The sequence below is a fragment of the Anoplolepis gracilipes genome, chromosome 9 (genome assembly GCF_047496725.1).
Source record: "Anoplolepis gracilipes chromosome 9, ASM4749672v1, whole genome shotgun sequence".
In the NCBI taxonomy this organism is placed as follows: Eukaryota; Metazoa; Arthropoda; class Insecta; order Hymenoptera; family Formicidae; genus Anoplolepis; species Anoplolepis gracilipes.
Window position 1 is genome coordinate 2,555,267 of NC_132978.1, and position 24,741 is coordinate 2,580,007.

At 31.7% G+C, this 24,741-nt stretch overlaps 1 protein-coding gene across 6 annotated transcripts in view; it reads left to right on the forward strand.

Annotated features, from left to right (window-relative positions):
- Nucleotides 1–24,741, forward strand: part of Hnf4 (Hepatocyte nuclear factor 4) — a 37,889-nt gene that overhangs the window by 7,392 nt on the left and 5,756 nt on the right. For 4 of the 6 annotated variants that reach the window (XM_072899649.1, XM_072899648.1, XM_072899650.1 and 1 more), the window contains exons 3-6: nt 21,915–22,107; nt 22,246–22,340; nt 22,624–22,745; nt 23,435–23,711. In XM_072899649.1, the coding sequence (XP_072755750.1) occupies nt 21,915–22,107; nt 22,246–22,340; nt 22,624–22,745; nt 23,435–23,711 (687 nt within the window). Of the gene's footprint in view, nt 1–4,207; nt 4,716–9,836; nt 10,368–21,914; nt 22,108–22,245; nt 22,341–22,623; nt 22,746–23,434; nt 23,712–24,741 lie in introns of those variants that run through there. The other 2 variants (XM_072899653.1, XM_072899654.1) reach the window with 2 other exon arrangements.

Below are 24,741 nucleotides of genomic sequence, written 5' to 3' on the forward strand. Positions count from 1 at the left end.
ATCTTGATATAAATTATCTATCCGAGTTGTAAAACTTGAAACAGACGGATAAACCTAAGTTTTATGCGCGTTAGAATTGTGTAAACTTTGAGCATATACATATATATATATATTCAGAACTCAAAGGCACGTATTTCAAGTTCACATTTATCGTTAAATGTGTGTTTAAATGTGTTTTTACACGTGTTTGCATTTAGAGTCACATTTTGCGATAAATGCTTAGAATGCGGGTCAAATGATTTAAATGTGTGTTTTTAGTGTTGTTAGTAAAATATTTTAATAAGGAATGTAAGAAAAAATGCGACTTATCAAAAATGTATTTGATATGGTTGTTACATCTGAAATTGTTTTCGTAAATAATTTGTGTGTGTGTGTTTTTGTATATGTATGTTCTATATATGTATAGTATTACATTAAAACAATTTTTTTAATTTACAATTTTTAATCTCTTTCTTGTTTTAAACTTAATATGTCGAAAATAATTAGTTTTTTTTAAACATTACAGAAATAGAAGAAACAATGTGTAATATTTTTTATAAAATAGTTAAATGAGACACACACACACACACACACACATATATATATATATATAATTAAAAATATTTCTTTAAACTTTTTCAATAATAATTAAATTAATAAATAAAATTAAAATAAGAAACAAATACGTGAGATGAAAAATACAACAAACATATAAAATGTATCGATTATGAAAGTTATGTTAATGTATGATAATCAATTCTAATCATTAAAAAATGTAAATAGACAAAAAAATTAAGAAAATTGTTTTCCGCATAATGCTCTATAGTAGTTATCATAATATAAATAATATAGCAATATTATCAATATTATTATATAAAGCAAATATTATTCTAACAATATTGGTTAGGAATTAAATTATACAATATTTATTAGTATGTGCAAAGAATAGAATATATAAGCTATAAGAATATTGATATAGCTTGCGAAAACATTAGTATCATCACTAATTAATGCTAAAATCATATGTATTAATATAGAAAGTCTCAAATATCCACAAATTTATACGCGACAGATTGATATAAAAATATATAAGTATATATATTCACACACACACATACATGAATAAATATTTCAATATTAATATAATATTGATTCACTGCTCTTGATTAATTTTTTTAAATATACTTAAAATTTCTTTAAAAATAGAGAAATTAGACTTTTATATTCAAAGGTAATGTTTTCTTAATAGAAATCTTGAATTTATTTTTCATGATTACAAATAATTCATAATAATCATACTTTATCTGTCAAATATAATCGTACACACTTTTCTTTTTTGCTATTAATATTAAATTATACTATAATTGTACAAATACATATGTATAATTTGCAATAATTCTGATAAAAATAGCTATGATTTTGCTAATAAGAAAAGCTGCCATTTTCCTGTTGTATAATATTTAACATCATTATGATTTTATAATACTTTTTTTACATGTATTGATTAAAATCCGGCTATCTATAATCGTGTAATCGATTGATGATGAATTTGCATGCGAGCATAACACGCACTTGACGCGTGTGTGCATCTTATTCTAACGAAAGTACTCTAATGTCCTTCGCGCGTCGCTCAAGAAATAAATATGCAAAACACTATATATGATACTACTAAACTCTTCTTAGAGACACATGAAATCATAGATTACATATATATCCCGCAAATTGCTGACAAATGATTTTTAATGACGAACATTTTTTTTTATGAGAATATCTAGCTAGGTTAGCATTTTTCACAACATCTAAACCTTTTTTATCATTTATTTAATTTATTTTTTTCGATTGAATAACGGAGCTCTGAAGAAAAATCTTTGTAAATCTTTCTAAAAGAATATGAAATTTCTTTTCTCGATGACTTCTTCCAAGAATAAGCATTCGCGGATATTACAATATGCAGTGCTATATTTAACGCTAAATGTTATTTTGAAGAGTATAATAGAATCATATACCTAATATTATTATCCTAGCTATTATTTTTGCTTGATGAAAAACACGTCACAATTTATAGTTTTAAACACGTTTGTCCCGAGAATACAAGTGCGTGACATCAGTCTGTTTAGGAAGGTATAATTCGTAGGACGCGCGTGACAAATTGCCTCAAAGAGGAGAATCGCAGATTATATGACGTCACTAGTAGTCATTCAGGTGATCCGCTATCGATTGCAACTTTAATCTGTGCAACTTGAGGCGTAATTAGAGAGCAATGTTAAGATAGATTATTCTCGTTGCGCGATATCGTTACAAACTCTTATCGAATCTTACACGAATTTTCCCTGCGCACAAGTTAACGTGACTCATTGACGCGATTATTATAATTAAAAATTTATATGTCACATATCACAAAGTGATTGTTGAATCGTCGATAATTAAATGCAAATACTTGAAAGAGGAGTATTTGATTTCTTAAACACGTTGAAATAAACAATAAGGCGTTTTTTACATTCGATACAATTATTCTGTAATGTTACAATACGGAAGAAACTGTCAAAACAAAATTACTTCGGAAAAACACTTATAAAAGTCGCAAAAACTATCAAAGAGATATTGAAAAATGAGATATTGTTTTATTGTCGCTAGGTGATACTGACATGTATATCTTCGCAAAAAATCGTGACGAGCACTTCGTCGACCTGGTTACTAGGAGTCGCCATTCCATCGAACACTGATTGCCATGTTTTTCTCGCATGATTGTCATTTACATAATCTCACTACCGAGTTATCGTTATACGACACGTCGATATGTCTTGTTAATGCTTTTTATAGTAATATTCGATGTTGAGTGTGTGTATAATGATTTTATACAATACAAATGCTGAATGTGTATCTGTGTATAACAATATCTTTTTACCTCACAGATAAAAATGCATATCCTGCTTCAACAAAAACTAATTCCATACGGTATTTTCAAAAATTTTAGAAATACATATGCAATTAAAATAGAATATGTGTGCATTTTCGGCATCTACAATAAAAAAAAAGTATTGACGCGTGCATATACTCAATATCAAATACTGATATTAAAACGATGATTTTAATTTATATATACAGGGTGTCTCATAACTAACGAGCCAACGCTCGTGAACGGATAGAGTACAGTGAACTGAACAAAAAAGTATTAGGTCATTTTGTGATTTTCGCAATAATTATTAAAATATTAATTAAAAACACTTAGCGAACAATATTATACATATGTACAAGATGTCCGGTAATAATCGCCCCACCTCTCTAGGGCTGATAGAGCAGGTCAAACTGAACATAAAAGTCCTGTATCATTTTCCGATTTTCGCAATAATTATTAAAATATTATTCAAAAACGCTCAGCGTAGGAGCGCGCGCCGCATATAGCGCTCAGCATACCCTGAACGTTTTTAATTAATAGTTCAATAATTATTGCGCTAATCTTAAAATGATACAGGACTTTCATGTTCAGTTTGATCTGCTCTATCTGCCCTAGATAGTTGGGGCGATTATTATCGGACATCTTGTAGATATGTATAATATTGTTCGCTAAGCGTTTTTAATTAATATTTTAATAATTATTGCGAAAATCGCAAAATGACTTAATACTTTTTTGTTTAGTTCACTGTACTCTACCCATTCACGAGCGTTGACTCCTTAGTTATGAGACATCCTGTATATATATATATTACACACTTTATATCGATAGTAATAATAATACCGAAAAATTATGATATTGCCTTAATATTTTGACAAAAAAATTATTACAAATAAAAAGTTGTAAATTTTACATATATTTGATTTGGTCTTATATTAGTATTATTGCAACCACTTACTTTTTTTAAATGTTATTTCGAATTTTATTGAATAATACTTTTGTAACAGACTATGTGCAGTAACGGTAACGAATTATTTTTGTAAAATACTCTTTTCAGCCTTTTTATGTAAAATGCAATTTTGTATTTATCAAGAATTCATAAAAATTATCTTTACAATAGGATACACTAGAAATATTTTTTAAAAACAATTTTTTTCGAATCTTATGTAAACTGTGTTCGTTATCTTCATAATATTATTTGCTTATGTGCATTTCCACTGTTATTCCGTCATTCAGCTCATATTTAGCATTCTAATATTTATCTTTCTTTTTTACAATTGGACCTTTTTTACATTGGATCCTTCTTGTATTCTTCTTTTCAATCATATTTTCTAGTTTGTAGAAATTAAGTAAACATCCCAGTATTGTTATGTACGATTCTACCGTGTACCAACGTAGCGGAGACGCCCGACGAAGATTAGATTAGCGCCGAGTCTTTCTCCCCTTCTCTGCCCTTCCCCACTGCGAGCAACATCTACCATCTACCCTGCGAAATGAAAAATCCTGTACGGCATTTAACATAGTGCCTTCGTCGAGATCACACCGCATTCGTCCTCCACGCGTCTATAAGTAATACTACGAGCAATATCGGATTATTCTCGATATCTAGCGACGACAACAGTTCGACACATCTGCGAATCTGCGTGAAAATGCATTAATCATTGTTTATAACTTTAATATAGTGTTATTATATTTGTTTACTACTTTAGAGTAGTACTTTATAGTGATTTCTGCAGCGATAAGAAGCGAAAGACAACGTAACTCGCAATGAAAATACTTGAAAACGAAGATTTTCTTTTGGATATGCAAATTGCCGATCAGATCAATTTAGATTTCATGACTGGTGAGTACTTATGAAATTTTGGAGCGATATATTTCTCTCAATTACACATGTGAAAATCGAATTCTTTGATATTTCATTTTTATAGGCGTTATACGTTCCTTTTGTGTCGACATACTCCCCGTATAATCGATAGTCGAGTATATATTCATTTTAAATTCTCAAATCAAAATTTTATCAATTGCAATCGATCCGCAATCTTACTTTTGAATATTCCATTTTAGTCGATAATTGTGTCGAAAAAATTAATATTTAAGGAGATCCAAAAACTGTTTTATATTATTGACCAAAATTTAACCTAACATGACAATATATTTGTTTAATATAAAGGTTTTGTAATTTATGCACACAAAATAAGATAGGTTTCTGCTAGGAATTGCATGAAGAAATATTTGTGAACTTTTAGAAATGATGTCTGACGTGAGTTTGTGTTTCAATCTCGCACACTCAAAGATGCACGAGATTTTTTACAGATTTAAAAAATCTTTGTTACTAGGCTTCTAAAGTCATTTCCAAAAATTTACTAGTATTCTGTTATGTTATTCCAAACGTGGACGCTATATCTCTTGCACGGACATATCGTAGAACTTTTTATATTAAATAAATATTATTACGACGTGTAGCTGTCATTTTTTAATTTTGTATCATTTTTATCTGAAGTTATTAGCCCCCGCGTGTTGTTTTTATAAGTACTTTAATTTTGCAGAAGTCATGGAAATCAATCTTCCTAGCCAAAAAGAAGAATTTCAAAATCTGTAATTCATATTCTGTCGGTAATTTTGGATCCCTTTAAAGATATATAAGTTGTTTTGTTTATATTACACGAAAAAATTAGATGGCTTGATGCAACTCTAATTATAAGTTCCAATAAATTGGAAAGAAATAAATAAAATTGTGCAAAAAATATATAAAATATTTATTATATATATTTTACATATACATTATATATCTTTCAAATATTTGTAGTGTCAAGAAGCTACCAAAGCTTTTTATTATTTTTTATTATTTAACTCAGTAAAACAAATTTAAATTTAATAGCAATATCTTTTGCAGCAAATTGATAAATATATTAATGGAAGCACTGTTTATTATTATTAATTTTCGCGTTATAAAATCGTTTTTTTTTCTTTACTAAATCTTTATATATTTGATTGTTTTGGTTGTCTCATTTTTACATTATCAATACGTAGTAATAGACTGCCAGATAAAGATTAAAAATATTTTTTCTTATACCACTGTATTCTTTATTGAATTACTTATGGTTGAATACTTTATGTTCATTAATATGATTATAAATTATCGATAATAATATTACCATATAAAAATAAAATTTATCAAATCTAGTAATCTAGTATTTAGGATCGCTAAATTGAAGAAAAAGATATTAAAGAAAAGACAATGTTTAAAATTGGATATTTTGAAAAGCAGATATTTATGGATATTTATTGAAAGCATATTATAAATGGATATATTAAATAGAAAATTTAAGAGATTTCCACTTTTACTTTTCAAATTACTCTATTGCATAAATTTTATTTATATGATTTAAACAAATTTGTTATATAAAGTTAAAAGAGCGTGATCATTTAATATTATAAATTTTAAAACAGCGTGGAATCAAAATATATAAAATCTTTATTAGAACGCCCGTCTTTAAATGCGTTTCTCGAAAGGGAGATATTGAGATAACAATAAATATATTTTCGCGTTAAAATATACTTGCATTATACCTGTTGATTTTCCGTTCGTCTTATGGAATTTATGTAAATTTACTTTTCTTCGACCATTAGCGAAAAAACAAAGTATATTCGACTCAAGTACATACTCAAGTCGTTGTACTGCGTATATACAGTACATACCGTAATAAAAAAGATGCATTTGCGGTATTTTCCTTTATTCATATTTTTCTATTAGCACGCGCTTTATATTCATGTACATTACACCAAGCATGCTTCCGTATTTCTTCGATCTTTGAATTTGAATGGAATTATAACTGTTAGTCTGCAAGATGATTAGAAGACAAAAAATGGCGTTTTTTCTATTGTAAGAAAATTAGTTAAATTATAACATACGGTTCACTCCTTTCATATAAAATAAAATATTACTAGTATCAATGTTTAAACTAGTCGAAAACGCTAGTAATCGTAGAATACATGACTTATCATTTATGAATTGCTTCATAATATTGAGAAGATTTCTTTTATTCAATTGTCTTATCTTATCTTCTCTCTCTCTCTCTCTCTCTCTCTCTCTCTCTCTCTCTCTCTCTCTTCCTGCGTAAGATAAACATAAGTTTTGCTGCATAAATATTATATATTCGATCACGTAACCCTTGCCACTATTACGGAGTCTTTTTTAAATGTGATTATATTAATCGATATTATTTGAGTGACATATATTACGTCTCAAGTAGATATTGTATTTTTAACACATTGTGTTTACACCAAAGTTGTGGACGAATAGATTATGAAATAATATTTATACTCTTGAAATTTCCCAAGTACATAATTCTCAGGGATGAAACATCATGTTATATATAGATATTTCCTCCCTAATAATAAACACAGTAACTACAAATTGAAATAATTTCTTATCTAATAGATACGATTGTTAAAAAAGGAAGAATATTGATGAAATACCACTGTCATAGATTATATTATCGTAAAATATAGTCACATTTATTATGCGATAGTATCGCAATTATCCCGACTGTGAACAGTGTACATGTTGTGCGTACGATACAAGATCTAAAAATACAAGGCAATATCAGACATCTAAAAATATCGCGCCTACTTGTATGTCGATATTTCTGTTTTCAAACGGCAGATCCACGTGTTATCGCGGTCGTCGCACGCCACCTCCACAGATTTCAAACAATGACAAAAAAGGGTGCACCGCCGGTGACACAAGTGCACAGCGATATGCATACTAATAGGCGCGGGACACAAGAAACGCGGAGGCATGAATCATTTTTATTGCTGCCTCATTGTCCGTCAGCGAGAATAAGAGCATTCTGCATTGGGCTTTATCTTTGGCCGGGAAAACTGACTCACAGTTTGGCTCCCTGTGTGTCCAGTAGCTTTATTACGCATCGCGCATTCTCTCGCCTCTGTATGTGAGTGCTCTGTTTGCGCGAAAAGCGCGAGCAATCTCAGCACTCTTTGTCATCGTCCTGTCACAGATAACGGAACAGTCGTGTCGATGACAGAAAAAAAAAAAAAATAGCGGTTTGTGGCGTGTCTCGTGTAATTATTCACGTGCGAGAAACATTGAAAGAAGTCGATCATTGAACGGATACACACGATGATTCGTATCAAATGGAAATTAATTTTTCCATGACAATTAAATTCTTCAAATGTGTATTTTAAGCATAAAATTTTCGAGATTACATTCGAGAAGGAACTTTTCGAAAGTGTTCCTTTTCGAATGTAAATTTTCATTGTTCGATTTTCCTAAAGATTGTTTGTTGCTATACGATTACCATTAATTGTTTATGCTAACAAAAAAAAATCTGCAAGTTCAAAAAATTATGAAATTTTTTAGATACAAGAATATCTCGTCACATAATATATATATATAAAGTCATACCATTTTGCGATTTTCGCAATAATTATTAAAATATTAATTAAAAACGCTTAGCGAACAATATTATACATATCTACAAGATGTCCGGTAATAATCGCCCCAACTCTCTAGGGCAGATAGAGCAGGTCAAATTGAATATAAAAGTCCTGTATCATTTTACGATTAGCGCAATAATTATTGAACTATTAATTAAAAATGCTCAGGGTATGCTGAGCGCTATATGCGGCGCGCGCTTATACGCTGAGCGTTTTTAATTAATATTTTAATAATTATTGCGAAAATCGCAAAATGATACAGGACTTTTATATTCAGTTTGACCTGTTCTATCTGACCTACCTAGAGAGTTGGGGCGATTATTACCGGACATCTTGTATATATGTATAATATTGTTCGCTAAGTGTTTTTAATTAATATTTTAATAATTATCGAAACTGCGAAAATCGCAAAATGATATAAGACTTTTTTGCTCAGTTTACTGTGCCCTACCTGCTCATGAGCGTTGGCACAAGTGCTCTGGGACACCCTGTATATACATATATATATATATTATTTTTATTTCAAATTTATTATTCAAGTGCTTCTAATTAACTGTTTATAAAGTGTTTATAATTGTTTAAATACACATACAATTATTAATTATATGGTAAAATCTTTAAATTTCATTAAAAGAGAAGAGTAACATTTCTTTCTACAAAAATCTCTTACCTCTCTCTTTTTTTATTTACGAATAATACAATAAAAATAAAAAATAGCCCAATTTTCGGAAATTTCTCTTAGAATAATTGACAGCAAAAAAATAGGAACAGTATATTATTTATTCAAATATTTTTTCTTATAGTTTCATAATTTGTTGAATTTCCGAATTGAGAATTTTTCTTTATATTATAAATACGAATGATTTTTTAGAATTATATCAAATGCAATATTTATAAACGAGAAACGAAACAAACGTGTACGTGAGAAGTCAATATATTTTTCACAACGCAAAAATCTTATATTTTATATTTTTAGTTCGTTCCGTCACTTACGTACATTCTTGCATAAAAAAAAGAACGATTTAATTTGCGCGCATTCAATCTCAGGCGTTAATTACTAATTGCTGCGATGTAATGTCATCTGAATAACTTGACTCAAAAAGGACAATGTAAAAAAGATATGCTTTTCTTTTATCGAGACAAGAACAAAGGATCTTTAGATTTGCATGCACAACATAACCATTCTTTATCGCACAACACAAATATTGAAATTACTAGTCACATATTAGAATGATTATTAATACGTATCATTTCAACGTTGTGATGTACCATTCTTTCATATGTTTTAATCAACAAATTTTTATTTCTCGATTATTTTCTCAGAGAGAAATTTTGTCATTATAATAAATGTGACATCATAATGATTTTATCATCTTCAAACTTTTTTCTGAAAACTGACACGCGTATCATTGATACGAGTACTTACGACGACACCGTTAGAACATTAATAATGTATATAAATATCGTTTTAGAATTTGATGAAAAATCCATGAAGATTTATGTGATGCGCATGATCGCGCGAACGCGCGGCCTGCCTCCCACCATCGCGGCAAAGAACGGCGGCAAAACGTGCGTACGTTTACAGCTGTTTGCCAGTCGTCACCGGACCGCCGCCGTGGTGTCTGGCGAAGGTCATTAACGCAGTCACACAATCATCATCATCGTCGTCGCGCCTGTGTGTTCTCGTTCGTCGCTTTAAATGTCCCCTAATTTTACGATATCGCGTTTAGAGAGTTATCGCTTCGTTTCAAAAGAGCCGGGACGAAGTTTATTTTCATCATCTCGCATAACAAACGTCTTACGAAAGAACCGCTGACAAGTCGAAGAGAAAGGGAGAAAGGAGAGGAGAGCCCGCGAAAGACGGAAATAGTCATTCTCGCGAGAGAAAATTGATATTGCGACGCGGCAATTGAATGACGGATAGCTGGTAAGAAAGTAAACACATCGCCAGTGGTGATCGAGAGAGTGCCGATCTATCGAAGACGTGATCGAGAACCATTCGGTTGAAAACCGGTGCTCACGATGGGCCTGGCAGGTACGTTCCTTTTATTCTCTTTGTCGCATACGCGGTCACATTAACGTTTTATTCACGTTGTTATCTGTGAGTGGAAGATTATAAGGGGATAAGTATCATTTTCCAATTGCGACAATGTTGGGATTCTTTACGGTCTCTATTACGCGTGTATTATCATTTTCGTCATTTCAGTAACTGACTTTTTACGATGGCTACGATTTCTATATTTTTATTTTCTCACATGGTATATGTTTTATATTGAGATGGGCAAACAGTTTAATAGAAAAAAATGTGAAGATTTAAATTGGAAAAATCTTTTATTCATAATGTTAATTTGAATGCATATATAGTATTTTTTATTTTCCATTTTGCTATCAGCATGGAGTGAATGAGTCACACGATTATATACAATTAGATATTATTTTATGTATAATTATATAGATATATATATCTATTAATTATATATAATTATTTTAATAAAAAGGAACAAGAATTCTATAAGTATAATAGACTATAAATTATTATTGAAAATTATATGCAAGTACATTTGATAAATAACCGTGAACTCGTTATATAACTAGAGATTCAAGTAGAGTGGTAATATTTCAATGTTTGTATATACTAAACAAATATTCTATTATTCAAACAGCGCTATAAGTGATAGAGCAAGTGAGTTAATTGTTAGAACTCGTATAGATATATTATGATGAATAAGTGCTTAAGGTTCAATAGATTTATTGATATTATTGATCTATTTGAAAACGCGTTTATATCGAATTGTCAGAACTCTATCAACTGTTACACACTTTTCAATATTATTGTTTCTATAATATTTAATTTTCACCGTTTCTATAATAAATTTTTAACTTCTATGATTATTTTGGTTTTGCTCCGTGAAGTGAATAAAAAATATATGATCCAAAATAAAATTCAAAATACTTGATCGCATAATACAAAAATTAGTTTGATCAGATTCCGAGTAGTATAACTTAAGAATTTGAAAGAATTAATTTTTTATTTAATTTTTCTCGGACGTATATATTTTTAAACATTTTTTTCAATCTTGTGAAAACGAATTCGATATTATTGACAGAATGTTGATCTCCAATTCCAGTTTTATTCAACGTTATATGAAAATACCGCTTCTTGATAATATACATACATAAAACGCGCTTGAAAACTTTCCGGCGTGTCAATTAGCAGCGTCAATAACGATCGTCCTGAAGGAAGCTTCGTTGCGCGTGACAGTCGCTGGCTTGCGTTCGATCTAATTGTGCCATGACCTAAACGTGACTTGCGTTTTCGCGTGACATTCCGCATCCGTGTGTGACTGCAAACTGCGCGTTATAAGGTCCGGTTGAATCTACAATCTCTGGATTAATTAAGCTCGCGGCTCACAATTACTGACACTGTCTCTTTTTAGAATATAGCATTCTCTGTGCGATCGGTAAAGAAAGATAATTCATTTAATTTTATACCTGATTAGTAGAAGGCGATAAAAGTTTAAGATTATTAGTTTTGGCATTTATATTACGTAAATTATCAAAATCGGGGAAAATAAGATAAGTAGATGACGAAATAAAAATAAATCAAATTAGAACACATGACTACAAGTACTCAAAGATCGATAGATGATATGAAAAGTCACCGTTATAATAAAAAAGGAAAAAAATTCTTGTATAAAACTATTTTTTGTAAATGTAATGTGCGTATTTTTTAATCAGAAACTCTTTAAATATACATTGAGCATATATAAATATTATTTCGCATACAAATCTTGATTTGTCTGATTTTAAATTCATCTTTATGCATATTTATTATAATTTATTATATCGATAACCAAATTTACTTTAAAATTCATTTGTGAATCTCTTTGAGTATTATATAAGAGATTTTTGTTTAAAACAAAATGAGTTTTTAGACTTATGTCCTTCTATGTTTCAAAATAGTTTTCTTTTGAGAGGCGTTGCAACTATGCTGTATATCCAAAGTGTCGTTCATTTTTTTATTTCACTTTTTACACTTTATGTCTACCACTTTAAAGCTGAACTATGCAACTATGTAGTATTTTAAAACGCGAAAAGTGTAAGAAAAACGCAGCTAAAATAACGCAACTGTCAAAAACAGTGAAATCTCGTAGCAGCACTCTCTTGGATAGAGAACGACGCAATTAAAAATCTCGACGATGCGGGAAAGAAAAGCCTCCTTATCATTCCAGTTGACATATCGCTGTATTATCGTCAGTAACGTCATATATATGCTTTACGAGTATGCGTGTGCAAGCAGCGATGTATCTATGTATCTTTGTCACCCCTCCTCGCTATGTTATATTTATAGCCCTAAAAATGCTGAGGAGACAGCATTCGAAATTATCTTTCAACGAGCAAATAAAAAATTTCTTCATTGAAAAAAGATTAGAAAGGTTAAAAATTTAATTTTAGTCAGAAAAAAAATCTATTTTGATCAAAAACGAGAAAAATATAAAAATATATAAATTTAAAAGTATAAAAAAAAGCTGTTCGAAAAAAAAGATATTAGCCGGGCGTTCTACTTCGTATCCTTATTACTTATTAAATGTATCCAGGGCATTAAATTTTGCGAGCTTATATTAGTTTAACCGAACGTATGGCACTGCATGTGCGTTCTACATATTGCGAGTGGCGCTACGAAGCGCTGTGTCGGGTCATGACATGCGTATGTATGCGTGCATGTGATTGGCATGCCAATATAGCATGTAAATGATAGCGAAAATTCTCATTGTAAGGAACGGAGGAAGAGAGAGGGGACAATTCGACCAAAGTACTCGATTAACGCTGCCGTTGAAGAAAGTATCTAAAACTGACGTTTCGTAATCCATTTGATATCGTTATCTGTGATTAGTATCGGGTGTTTAATATGTTTTTAATATATTATTTTAGCAATGGAAATAGGAATGCTAATGGAATAGACTTTGTACAAAAATTATTAATAAGATTCTATTATATAAAATCCGCCTGGAAATTAATTTGGAGTCAAAGTAAGAATTTCGTTGTTTGCGAGAACTCGTGCTTGGATTTCTTTGAATCTTCTGACATATCAAGGTTGGATATTAATGAAAGCCCGAATGATAAATTCGTTCGATTATAAAGATTACAGAAGATAATGTCAATTGAAGTATGGGTAAAAACGCGTGTCCGATAAACACGTCTCGCGCCGATTATATTTTCCGTTTCGTGTAGTGCAAAAGCTGAAACGTTATTATTAATCTTTATAATGGATCATTGTATTGTTCTGATAATGCTTATTTATCCCAAGTTGCATAACAGATAATCACGATATAGCGCCTTGGCTACGTTTACTTTATTTTTTAATGATGATCATTACATAAATCATTAAATAGGATGACATTTGAAGATGCGTCGGGTATAGTTTTTCACTAAAAGACTGAAAATATATTGCCTATGACATATGCATCGATAGATAATTTTTGTGAGTACAAGGACGTAGATATCCTGAATCATATCATTCATTCGATATAATGACATATCGCATGTCTCGTGCAATCATAAATTTCTTAATTTTGAAGTAGTGTAATCTAATTACTGTTATATGTATATAGATGTAGCGGTTCATATATATATTTGTAATTTGAATTTATCATAAAAATTTCCTGGAATCCGAAATGATTCATACATACATTTAGTAAGCCGTTAATTATAATCAATATTAATCAAACAGTTTATACGAAAGATTAATGATTAATCGCGTCTGGGTGATTTCGGAGGTTTTGATCGACGTTGCAAACAGAAAACAGTGCACGATAATGTACGACGAATGTTTTTCTCTTTAGCTACTGTAAACTGATTTAATGATCAACAGGAAGACGCGCATTTTAAAATTGGCCCAAGAATAATTACGTCTTCCTTTTTTTTTTCTTTTTTCTTTCGAATATGTCCTCCCTTGCCGCTATTTAACTATGCTAATATCGCGCTAACAGCCTAGGTAAACGCAATATATCTATCTATGCGCGTCACTGAAAACTCACAAAAGTAAAAAGCCTCAACAACGACGGCTTTAAACCGCGCCGCTGCTTTTTAAGCATTATTCCGTCGGCGAAGCATGCATAAGTAATTAATAACCTGCAAATTGATTCGCGGTGTCACTATGACGAGCATGTATAGTGCGTGCACACAGTGACTTAAGAAGCATTATACGAGAAGAGGTAGAGAGAAATAGAAACGCCCCGGCTTCCTTCTTCTCCTATAACCTGTATATAAACTGGAATCCATTAGTTTACTTGGTCGAGAGAGGAAGAGAAAAAAAGAGAGATAGAGAACATTACGTAATATTATACGACATGCACGCGACGCGGCTACCGCGTGTCGCAATCGTATGTCGCTGCACATTAACTTGGTAGAGATCAATTGGATACCTGAAGGAGGAAAGAGGCGTTCTCTCCACTCCGGATAGCACATATTCCATAATATGTGGTATTACAAAATATGTATATCTCTGTGAAAATATTGTTAGCTCAATTTCTCTCAGTAAAATTATCACAGAGCATGTTTAGCTTCACTAAATTATTTTTCTGTCGAATGTTTTTCATTCAGGTATATATATTAACAGAGGTGATACTCATTTAAATAAATTTATATAATATAATTTATGTAATAAATAGATGCTATAATTGCAAATCGTATGTTATGCTTATTTAGGATAAAATCATATACTCTGATAATTCCACAATTCTGATTCTATTATAAAGAGTGATAAAAATAATAGTTTGACAAAGACAAAGATTTTTATTTTATTACTTGACACACAGTATACGTAAAAATATTCATAGAATATATTATGCCGAGAAATGGAGGCTTGTATAGAAAGGGGAGAAAAAGAAGAGTAGTTTCTCTTTCTCTATCTATCTTTCTCTCTGTCTTTCTGTCTCCAGAGGAACGGGAAACTTTAATTCCGCATTACACAAAACATATTAAAATGGCAAGAGTCAAGCGTATTATAAGAGGTACTTTTTAACACTCTCGCTGGAAGCTATACGTGAAACTAGGCAGAAAAATTCCAGAATTTGTTACTATTTTAATGAGAAACGCTGATTTATGTCGTCATTAATAGCGCTCTCGATAAGTGTAGCGAAAGTGATGGCCACGAGTGAAAGCAACAGAGATTGGAAGAAAAAAGAGCATCTTAATTTATATATATATAATGATTGATTATCGCGTAATTTTTTGTCGTTTTCACACAACATAATCTTTTTAAGTATGCTGGTTACGATATATACATATATGTCGTATATATAATATATCAAGTCATATAACCAATCATAAAACTTTTAGATCTTTTTGAAGATTATTCTTACCGACGACCAGAAAGGAATAAAAAGGAACTAAGTTTGCAGCTGCAAACTTTGTTTTTCATAATACACAAGAAAGGCTCGCGATATCGCAACATTTTCCATATATGCGGTGCGTCGCGTAAGGCAAGAATATTCAAGGCATTACGAATTTTGTGCAGCCTGACGTGGCGTAACGTCTATTCAGAAGAGAGTCCATTAACTATCGAACAATCCGGTGTTAACCATGAATTATCTTTGGAATTAATTTCAACATAGCAGAAAAAAGTCTTGTGTACGTGATACCTCTTAATTTCCAACAAAATTTTAATTTCACGACGAATATTCTCATTAAAATGAAGTTTTTTTAGCTACTTACATAATCTTGTAATTTTTGTCAATGCCTTAAATTTTCAACATAAAACATTACGTGATAAAATATATTTATTAAATTTTTGGATTTTTGAATCAATTAAATGTTTTTATTTACATATTTTATTCCCAACAAGTCGAAATTAAAAGATAGGATATTAAATCGATTATTTCTTTTTATCTGCGTGCGATGGAAATTTTAACGAAGTCTCTCCGTCATTTCATGCAATGTTTCTCAGCATATATGTACAAAATTGTTCGATTGTTAAGCAAACAACGTTATAGCTTTGCGATGCAAAGTTACCTTCGATTGCAGTTCTTAGAAAAATCATGACAGAACATTTCTATGATTGACGCAAACAGCATCGACATTGTAACGAATATCGCGAGAGATAAGATTTTCGTGTGGATTAATGTCGGATGCAAAGATTAAAGACACAAATTTCAATAAGATAAAAAAAAGAGCATTTCTCTCATGAAAAGAAATACGTTTCTTTCTTGATTAAAAATTTATATACAAGTTGTGCTACAAATTCAAAATATATCTTCATCTTCCAAAATAGCCTCTTTTCTCAGTCATTCTTGACTCAGCGCATTCCTAGCGTAAACAAATAATACATATTTGCGGAATATACGCGATTATGAATGTTACGACCATCGATCTATGCGAATATTACATGCGTGTTTCTATGTAGGGAACGCGCGACTCTAACGTCCTCGAAAATAATACGAGGAGAAGATGAACAAGGATGATCGCATATGCGTAAATGTTTTTTGTTGAAACAATAAAACTCTTTTAGAGATCCTCCAGTGTGCATTATGTTCACGTGTTAGAGGTAGATGATATGCAGGCGTGCACGCGCACCTGTTGCGCTCGCACGCGTTTAAATATACACGTTACGTTTGATATGGTTAGTCGTACGCAAGAAAAGAGTAGCCGGGAGAGATTCATATATACATGTGCAATTTTGTAATATGATAGTCAGGTAGAGGAAAGATATAGTTATGCAACTTGACCGGGTTTTGACTCCCAGTAATATCGTACGGTCATAAATTTCACGACTTAACGCGAAACCGTCGCTTTTGGGAGACCCTCACGTTTTGCAAAGACAAATTACATTGAAAGGACAAATCGAGGTAAAAAAAAAAGAAAGAAGAAGAAAAAAAAAGAAGAAAATATCGCAGAGTCACACTAGATAGAGAATGGTTCGAATTGAGAGGGTGAGTGGGATTGTACAGATGTGTTATTTTTCGCGTTTATATATACGTGTACCAGTCGTAGAAATTTCTGAGTTTATTCAAATATAATTCAAGATTTTATATTAACCGCAGAGTTATCAAAGTTCTAATCTGCTGACGCAAAATGACACAGAAAACCGCGTACACGTAACGTACGACTAACGCGAATTCAATATAGGCGTCGCATTTTTCTGCGCGATGCGATAATCATTTCCTTCGTCCTATTTTTCTTTTTTCCGTTGCAATGCGTTTGCGTTACTTCCTTGTACCCGCTTCGTTTCACGAGATTCACTTTCACAAGCGTTAATACTCGTACCTATGATAGAGCTTATAAACTTGATTTTCGCCAACTGCAAACATCTTAATGGATCTGGCTCTTTTAGGTAACAGGCGAAAGAAGATCGGTTTCCTGATTAATCCTAATAAGAGCTCTACATATCAATTATCGCAAGACCGTGAATCATCAAGCGAGATTTACATCCCTAGGATGCGTAAACTCGACATACGAACCGATGACGTACGCTTTATCGGGGACGATTTATCGCGAGAGGTGTACCGTGATTGTGCCGGGACCACGCGTATACGCACATACGAATGCGCGCGCGCGCGCGCGCGTAGCAAAGCGGGTCAAGAAGTGTTAGACTTTGGCTTACATTGTGGTAGGTTCTGTCTGGCCTGCAACGCGCGTGTGATAATACATAGCGGCTTGGCAGATTATGAACCCGGATCAGGAATACCACTATATGCGCGCGAATGCAATATCATTGTTGTCATTCCAAAGTCCGGAATGCGCGATGTCTTGCGGCCGACGACGCGACGGAGAGGAAGGGTGTTGATCATTAATCAAGCCGATTAGTCGATCCGATATATATCCTATTTTCTTCTCTAATGCCAAGGTCGTGGAAACACATGGACGCGTAATTATTCCGTTGCCGAGTTATTTCGGAAAGCGCCGTATTATGCGATTATGCGATTTTGTGCTGAGTAAGGGTGAATATGAATACCGCTGAGCATGTAGAATATTTCGTGCAAAGTTGCCATTGAAAAAGTATAAGAGTTCGAGTTATATAATACAACGATCTTGAATATTTTTTTTTACTTCCATATATGGAGTGGACCCCGTTGATTCAATTATTCTTTGAATCTGAGGCTGATTGTGCGACATTCTGTCGCATCATTTACACACTTTAATTTGATATTGAATAAAAAGTTTTTCACCTTTTTTTGAATTATTCAAAAATCTAATGTAAGTAATTATTATTTAAAGCAGAAGCAAAAAGAAAATAATCATTATTTAATTTTAATAGAATAAACCAGAAGCAATATTTCTTTAAAAAAAAGTATTATAAATAGTTGCATATTTAATGCTAAATATATTTAATGTAACTACGATCCTGAATGGAAAAAATTAAACATATATTGTTATACGTTTTGCGATTATTTGAATAAGACGTGTCATATATATATACATAATACCTATTATATTGTTTCATATTTTAGAATCGACTACTCAAACAGTGAATTCATTTTTCTTTCAAAAAGTATTCTATAAATCTTTCCGGTATCTCATCAATGACAAAAATGATAATAAGAGAGAAAATAAAAATAATTGTTGGTATTCAAATTAATATTATTAAATGCTTAAATAAAACTCTTTTAATATAGAAGTAATCTTTAAATAAGAACTGATACTGACTCAGTGTCATCAAAATAAAGTCAAAAATTATTCAGGAAACGAAATACAATATATGTGTACACACATACAAACATATATATATATATATATATATATATATATATACACACACACACACTTAGCACTTTCTGTGTCTCTCTTCGCGAATGATAAAGCCGTGAAATAAATTGTTCGTATCATGTATGTACGTATATGCAACAACAGCATTTTTCTGCATTCGCGTATAAATGCATTTGATAGACCGACAAATAATCGTTGCACAAGCAATTTCGAAAGCTCTGCTGCGTGATCAGAGATCGCAAATGAAGAAAATTTGTCTTGCACTGCGATACTAGCTAGGAAATTGCAGATTTTAATAACAATCGAAAAATTACATATATTTTTATTTTAGGAAATAAATTTAAAGTTCTATTTTCTATAAAATATGTAATTAATTTTGAGTAAATATATAAACTGAAAATAAAATTTAAATACAAACGCGCACGCATACATGTACAGCATATTTATTACGATTATAGTATTTATATAGCTTTAGGTATAATATAAAAATTAAAATTTTAATTTATACATATTTTTTAATAGATTCTTAGAATTTAGTTCACTGATATACTTACTCGTATTACCATATCTCTAATGTTGAGTTAATATTTCGTTAATCTATGCTCATAAAATATGCTTTTATAATCTAATCTCAAAATACAATATTTATGCTATTTTTGCGTTATTTAAAGATTGCTGTGTCATTTTCTCGCATATGGTACTGCAATATCTTGTTTCTGCAAGATATATTTTTGACGAATCAAGTTTTTCTTTAATCAAGAATATATGTTTGTTTTTTTTATCAGGAACATAATTTTCCGTGATAACAAATTGATACAAATCACTTATTTATGATATGATTTTCGTTTGTTTTTCAATCAAGTTCTTTTTTTTCAAGATTAGATTCGATAAGTTTGATATAAGATCGGGAATTTCCTTGCCTCTGCCTTGTGACAACCGCGTTATGAATTAGATTTTTTACATATAACTATGTCGAAGCGGAAAATTATGCACAATAAGAATTTTTTCTCGTTTAACATCATTGACATTAGTCATACAACGTGTAATATTTAATGTGGCATATAGTTAAGAGTAGGATAAATTTTATATTATTTATTAAATCGTAGTTTTTACATAGTATATCTTAAAAAAAATAAATGTTAAAAAATAAAGGTTTATATAGCAGACTTGGAATTTATAAAGCATAACTTTGGCTATGTTTCGTGACAAGGTTTTCATGCGCAGAAGATATACACAATTCAATTTGCATTTTTTTCATCTTTTTAATATCTCTGCATTTAAGTATTTATATTTACAAATAATCATAGGAGTCATTAAAAAAAAAAAAAACAGTATTATGATTTTTCATCAGATGAATTTTATACCGGAATTTTAATTCGTCCAATTTATTGACGCAAATATTTCTCACAATTATGAATTGGGGCCTACTTTGCAATTGAAATAAAGAAAAGGGAATTGACTGTACGGTTTCACGTGGTTAAAGGAAAAGGACGAAGTAAAACGGTATCACGTATCAATTAATTCTAATATCGTTCATTATAAATTATTCCAAGGTCTTAGGATTTACGTCTTTCGCGTGACACGTGCATCTCGTTCTACTACGAGCCAGTTCTGCGTGAAGGCACGCACGCGAGAACTGATTAAATGTAAGAATTAAAACATCAACGCGGTGAAGCATTAAGATATTTGTATAAAATATGACGGTAATACGTCAACGATTCTTTCTCGAAAAAGAATTTTAAGAATTTCAAATTGGTTTTAATTATACTTTATATATTGTTTAATTGATTTGAAATCCGATTATTACATTGGTTTTAATTTAAGAAAATTTGTTTTTATAAATTAAATTAACTTATATTTATAAAAGTATTATAAAAGAATAAGTTTTAAAAGAAAAAATATATATTCTACTTTTATACAATATATTGTAATAATTTATCGGAAGATATAAATAAATGTTTTATATAATTTTCAAAATTTTTGATATTTTACATATAACGAATTAATAAAAATGACAACCGTGATGATTGTAAATTTTTTTTTCATAGGTATGCGAATCTCTGTTGTCAATTTTCAATACTTTCTTACAGTAGTGCGCCTAATTAAAGTTTTAATATAATATTATTTTCTATTTTTATATCGAGAGAAAATATGCATTCTAATTATTTATAATTCTATGCAAATATAAGCCACATTTTTTAACATACTCGTGCATTTTTACGAACATAATAAAATTAAGAACTTATGTCTTAATACTTATATAACTTTTGTATCGCTGATATTGTTAGCTATTTTTCGGATTCAGCATAGACTAATTAAAATTCGATATCGCAATGTGTGTAACGTGAAAAATTTCGCTACTATACGAAATAACAGACATAAGGGTATGTCGAGTCGATATTACAATTAGTTTCGAATTAGTTGAACGTCGTCATGCAGTTTATCTTTCGCATTATGTTATCGTTGTATGCAATTTCTCAAGGTCTGCGACGATTTGCATACTTAACCCCTACTGACCCAGTATCGACGCTGAAATCCATGTTATTAAAATCTAGAATTATTCGCGACCGCTCATCGGATGTGGCATAATATTACCGCTGGGAAATGTAAATGATGATAATCTAACGATATAGAATTCGTCGATTTAATTTTAGTTTTCTTCTTTTCTTTGTTTAGTCAGTGTTTCGTATAGTGTCGCGAAAAACGAAGACACGTGTGCATTTATATGGAATATGTCAGAATATTTTTTCTTATCTGGTTTCTGGAATCCGCATATCTTCGGTATGGAAGGGACGGAGGGAGTCGCTTGGCGACTTGTCAAAAGTAACCAAAGAAAGAATCTGCATAAAAGAGACATTCTTTCTGTCTTTTGTTACAGATGCGGATTTGGGGATGGCCGCGGGGGCGGTCGGCGGCCCCGTCCTGAATCTACCTCAGGTTCCGGTGGGCAACGCTGCGTGTGCCATATGCGGTGATCGTGCCACCGGGAAGCACTACGGTGCCGCGTCTTGCGATGGTTGCAAGGGTTTCTTCCGGCGGTCTGTCAGAAAGAATCATCAGTACACGTGCAGGTACATTTGTACTCTTTTGGCGATAAATACGTACACATATTCAAAATATTTTGCTTTACACCAGCGCTGCGCGAATCTTCTACGGAACCGTTCTTCTCTTGAAAAAAAGAATTTTTTTTTTTAATCGTTATTTTACAGACTTGTGAGAAAATGTCAAATCGACAAAGACAAACGGAATCAGTGTAGATACTGCCGATTGCGCAAATGCTTCAGAGCCGGCATGAAAAAGGAGGGTGAGTTTGCAATTTCGCAAATCGTTTATCTCACACATGTCTTATATACACGATAGATTTGTCTGAAGAAATGAACCCTTTATTTTAATCCTAATAATTAATAGAAAATAATAAAGTATATATTATAATACTTAATAAAACATTCAATTAATTTTATTTTCTATTCCTTTTTCTTTGAAGATCTTTTTCATGATAGATATTCCGTTTCCACGCGTGTTTGTCTTTATTTATATTTGGAAAGAACTGTATATCGATATTAATTTAAGGATATTAATTTTCACAGCCGTACAAAACGAAAGAGACCGCATAAACAATCGACCACCGAGCAACGAAAATCACACAGAAAACAGCGGCCCGTCGATGGAAGACTTACTGATGGCTGCAAGGCATATCGGAATGCTTGAGGTCAGTGAGGCTTAACCTCAGTCGAATTGAATATTTATAATTGCAATCCGCTTCTCGTTAATTTGCGCGCTGAGAGTCCGCCACGTTATCGGACTGGTATGATCGCTGACATTTAATTACGACTATTTATTTCCCTCGATTATACCTCGAGCGTTTAGTCCGTGTCATCACCTGTTAGAAGAGAATCCTTCTAAATTATCTTCTTTTTAAATTTGATTATGATCAAATCATTTACTACACTTATTTCATGTAACAATTTAAAGCGATATTAACCATATATATTTTGCAATTTAATGCTACACATTTGTAGAAGAATTAATGCGTGATTTAAATTCTCGTTTTTAATTTAGTTTTATCGCACTCTTAATCCAAGGTTAACTATTAAAAAAAATCATAATACATATATTCAATATAAGAAAAAAATAGAATCAGTACTGCGAACTCTATATTCTTGCGTTCATTAATTATTATTCCGGTCATAAATTCTTCTATATTTGCCTCACAGATTTGTTGTTTATTTACATTATAATGCGACATTTAAAATTTTTTCTTTTTGTATATTTATATTGGAAAATTGGTGTATATTAAAATATTCTCTTTAACGTAAAATATTTGTATATTAGCTTCTCGATGTATGATGTAATATATTATTCCCTTTAAAAACCGCAACGTCATGATGATTTTAACAGCTAGGCAATCCGAAAGAAGACGTTGATCCTAGTACGAAGCGGATAGCTGGCTTGAACGACGTGTGCGATAGTATGAAGGAGCAATTGCTGATCCTGATCGAGTGGGCCAAATGCATCAAGGAATTTGAGACTCTACCGCTGGACGACAAAGTCGCGTTGCTAAGAGCCCATGCAGGTGAACACTTGCTGCTGGGGGTGGCGAGACGCAGCCAGATACATAAATTGACGGACGTGCTATTGCTTGGCAACGATTGCATCATCATGAGAAACTATCCTGGTATGTAAAATTAGTGGCAATTTATTGATTAGCACGGTGTAGCTTCTGATTTCTCCTTTTTTTTCTCAAGCGAAGCAAGCGGTGTTAAACACAGAATTTTAAAATCTGTATGTCCGCAAGACGTCTCAGATCTTTGACAGAAAGAGTTTGAACGTTTATGAAATGTCATTATGAGATGTCTTTAAGTATCTTCGGATGTCTGTCTCTTCGAGATTTGTATTGTACAGGAGGCTATGCTTATCGATGATTCATAACTCCGTGTCTGGCTCCGACTTGCTCTTATTCATAACACTTCTTTATGTTCCGCTTTACTAAATAACGACATTAGATCTCATTGTGTGGGAACGTGTGTGGTTACGCTTGAAAGTTCTCTGGGACTGAGATATTCTTTTCGGACGCGTATGCGAGGTGAATGTTAGGTAAACCCTGACCAGTTTCTTCTCGCGCACGTTGCGCAAAAGTCTCATCTCATTGCGGTTCGGACGCGTTAAACGAACGTTAAATACTATTTATGTATGCAGTATGCAAAAAATAGTTACAATAAAAGTACAAAAGAATAATAATAAAATAGCTCAATAATAATAATAATAATTATTATACTAATAATAAAACTAAAAGAAATATTCGTGAAAAAAGAGTTATCTATGGTAGATATTGTAACAACATACATGAGCATAAACTTTACTTTTTGTTTTTTTAATAAATACAAATTCCGATAAAAGTAAAAGTCAATATTTCCAAATATAAACTGCGTTTCGAAAGTAAAACCCGTGGAGTATTCCATATATGGGATATCAGCACAAGTGGAGTCTTATCGAACGAGCTAAGATATCGACGACAAATTTTGTCGATATTGGAGCGATACTGATGTGTCCTTTGCGATGCAGACTATGTTAGCATCTTTTTTTTCTGAGATTCGAGCGTACACAGTGAAAGAGAGCCTCTAAATAGCCGATTCGACGGCCTTCACCTTTTTGCTTACGTAATTTCGTCGTCCACACATGCGGATAACCGCGCTGGTTCGTCGTTA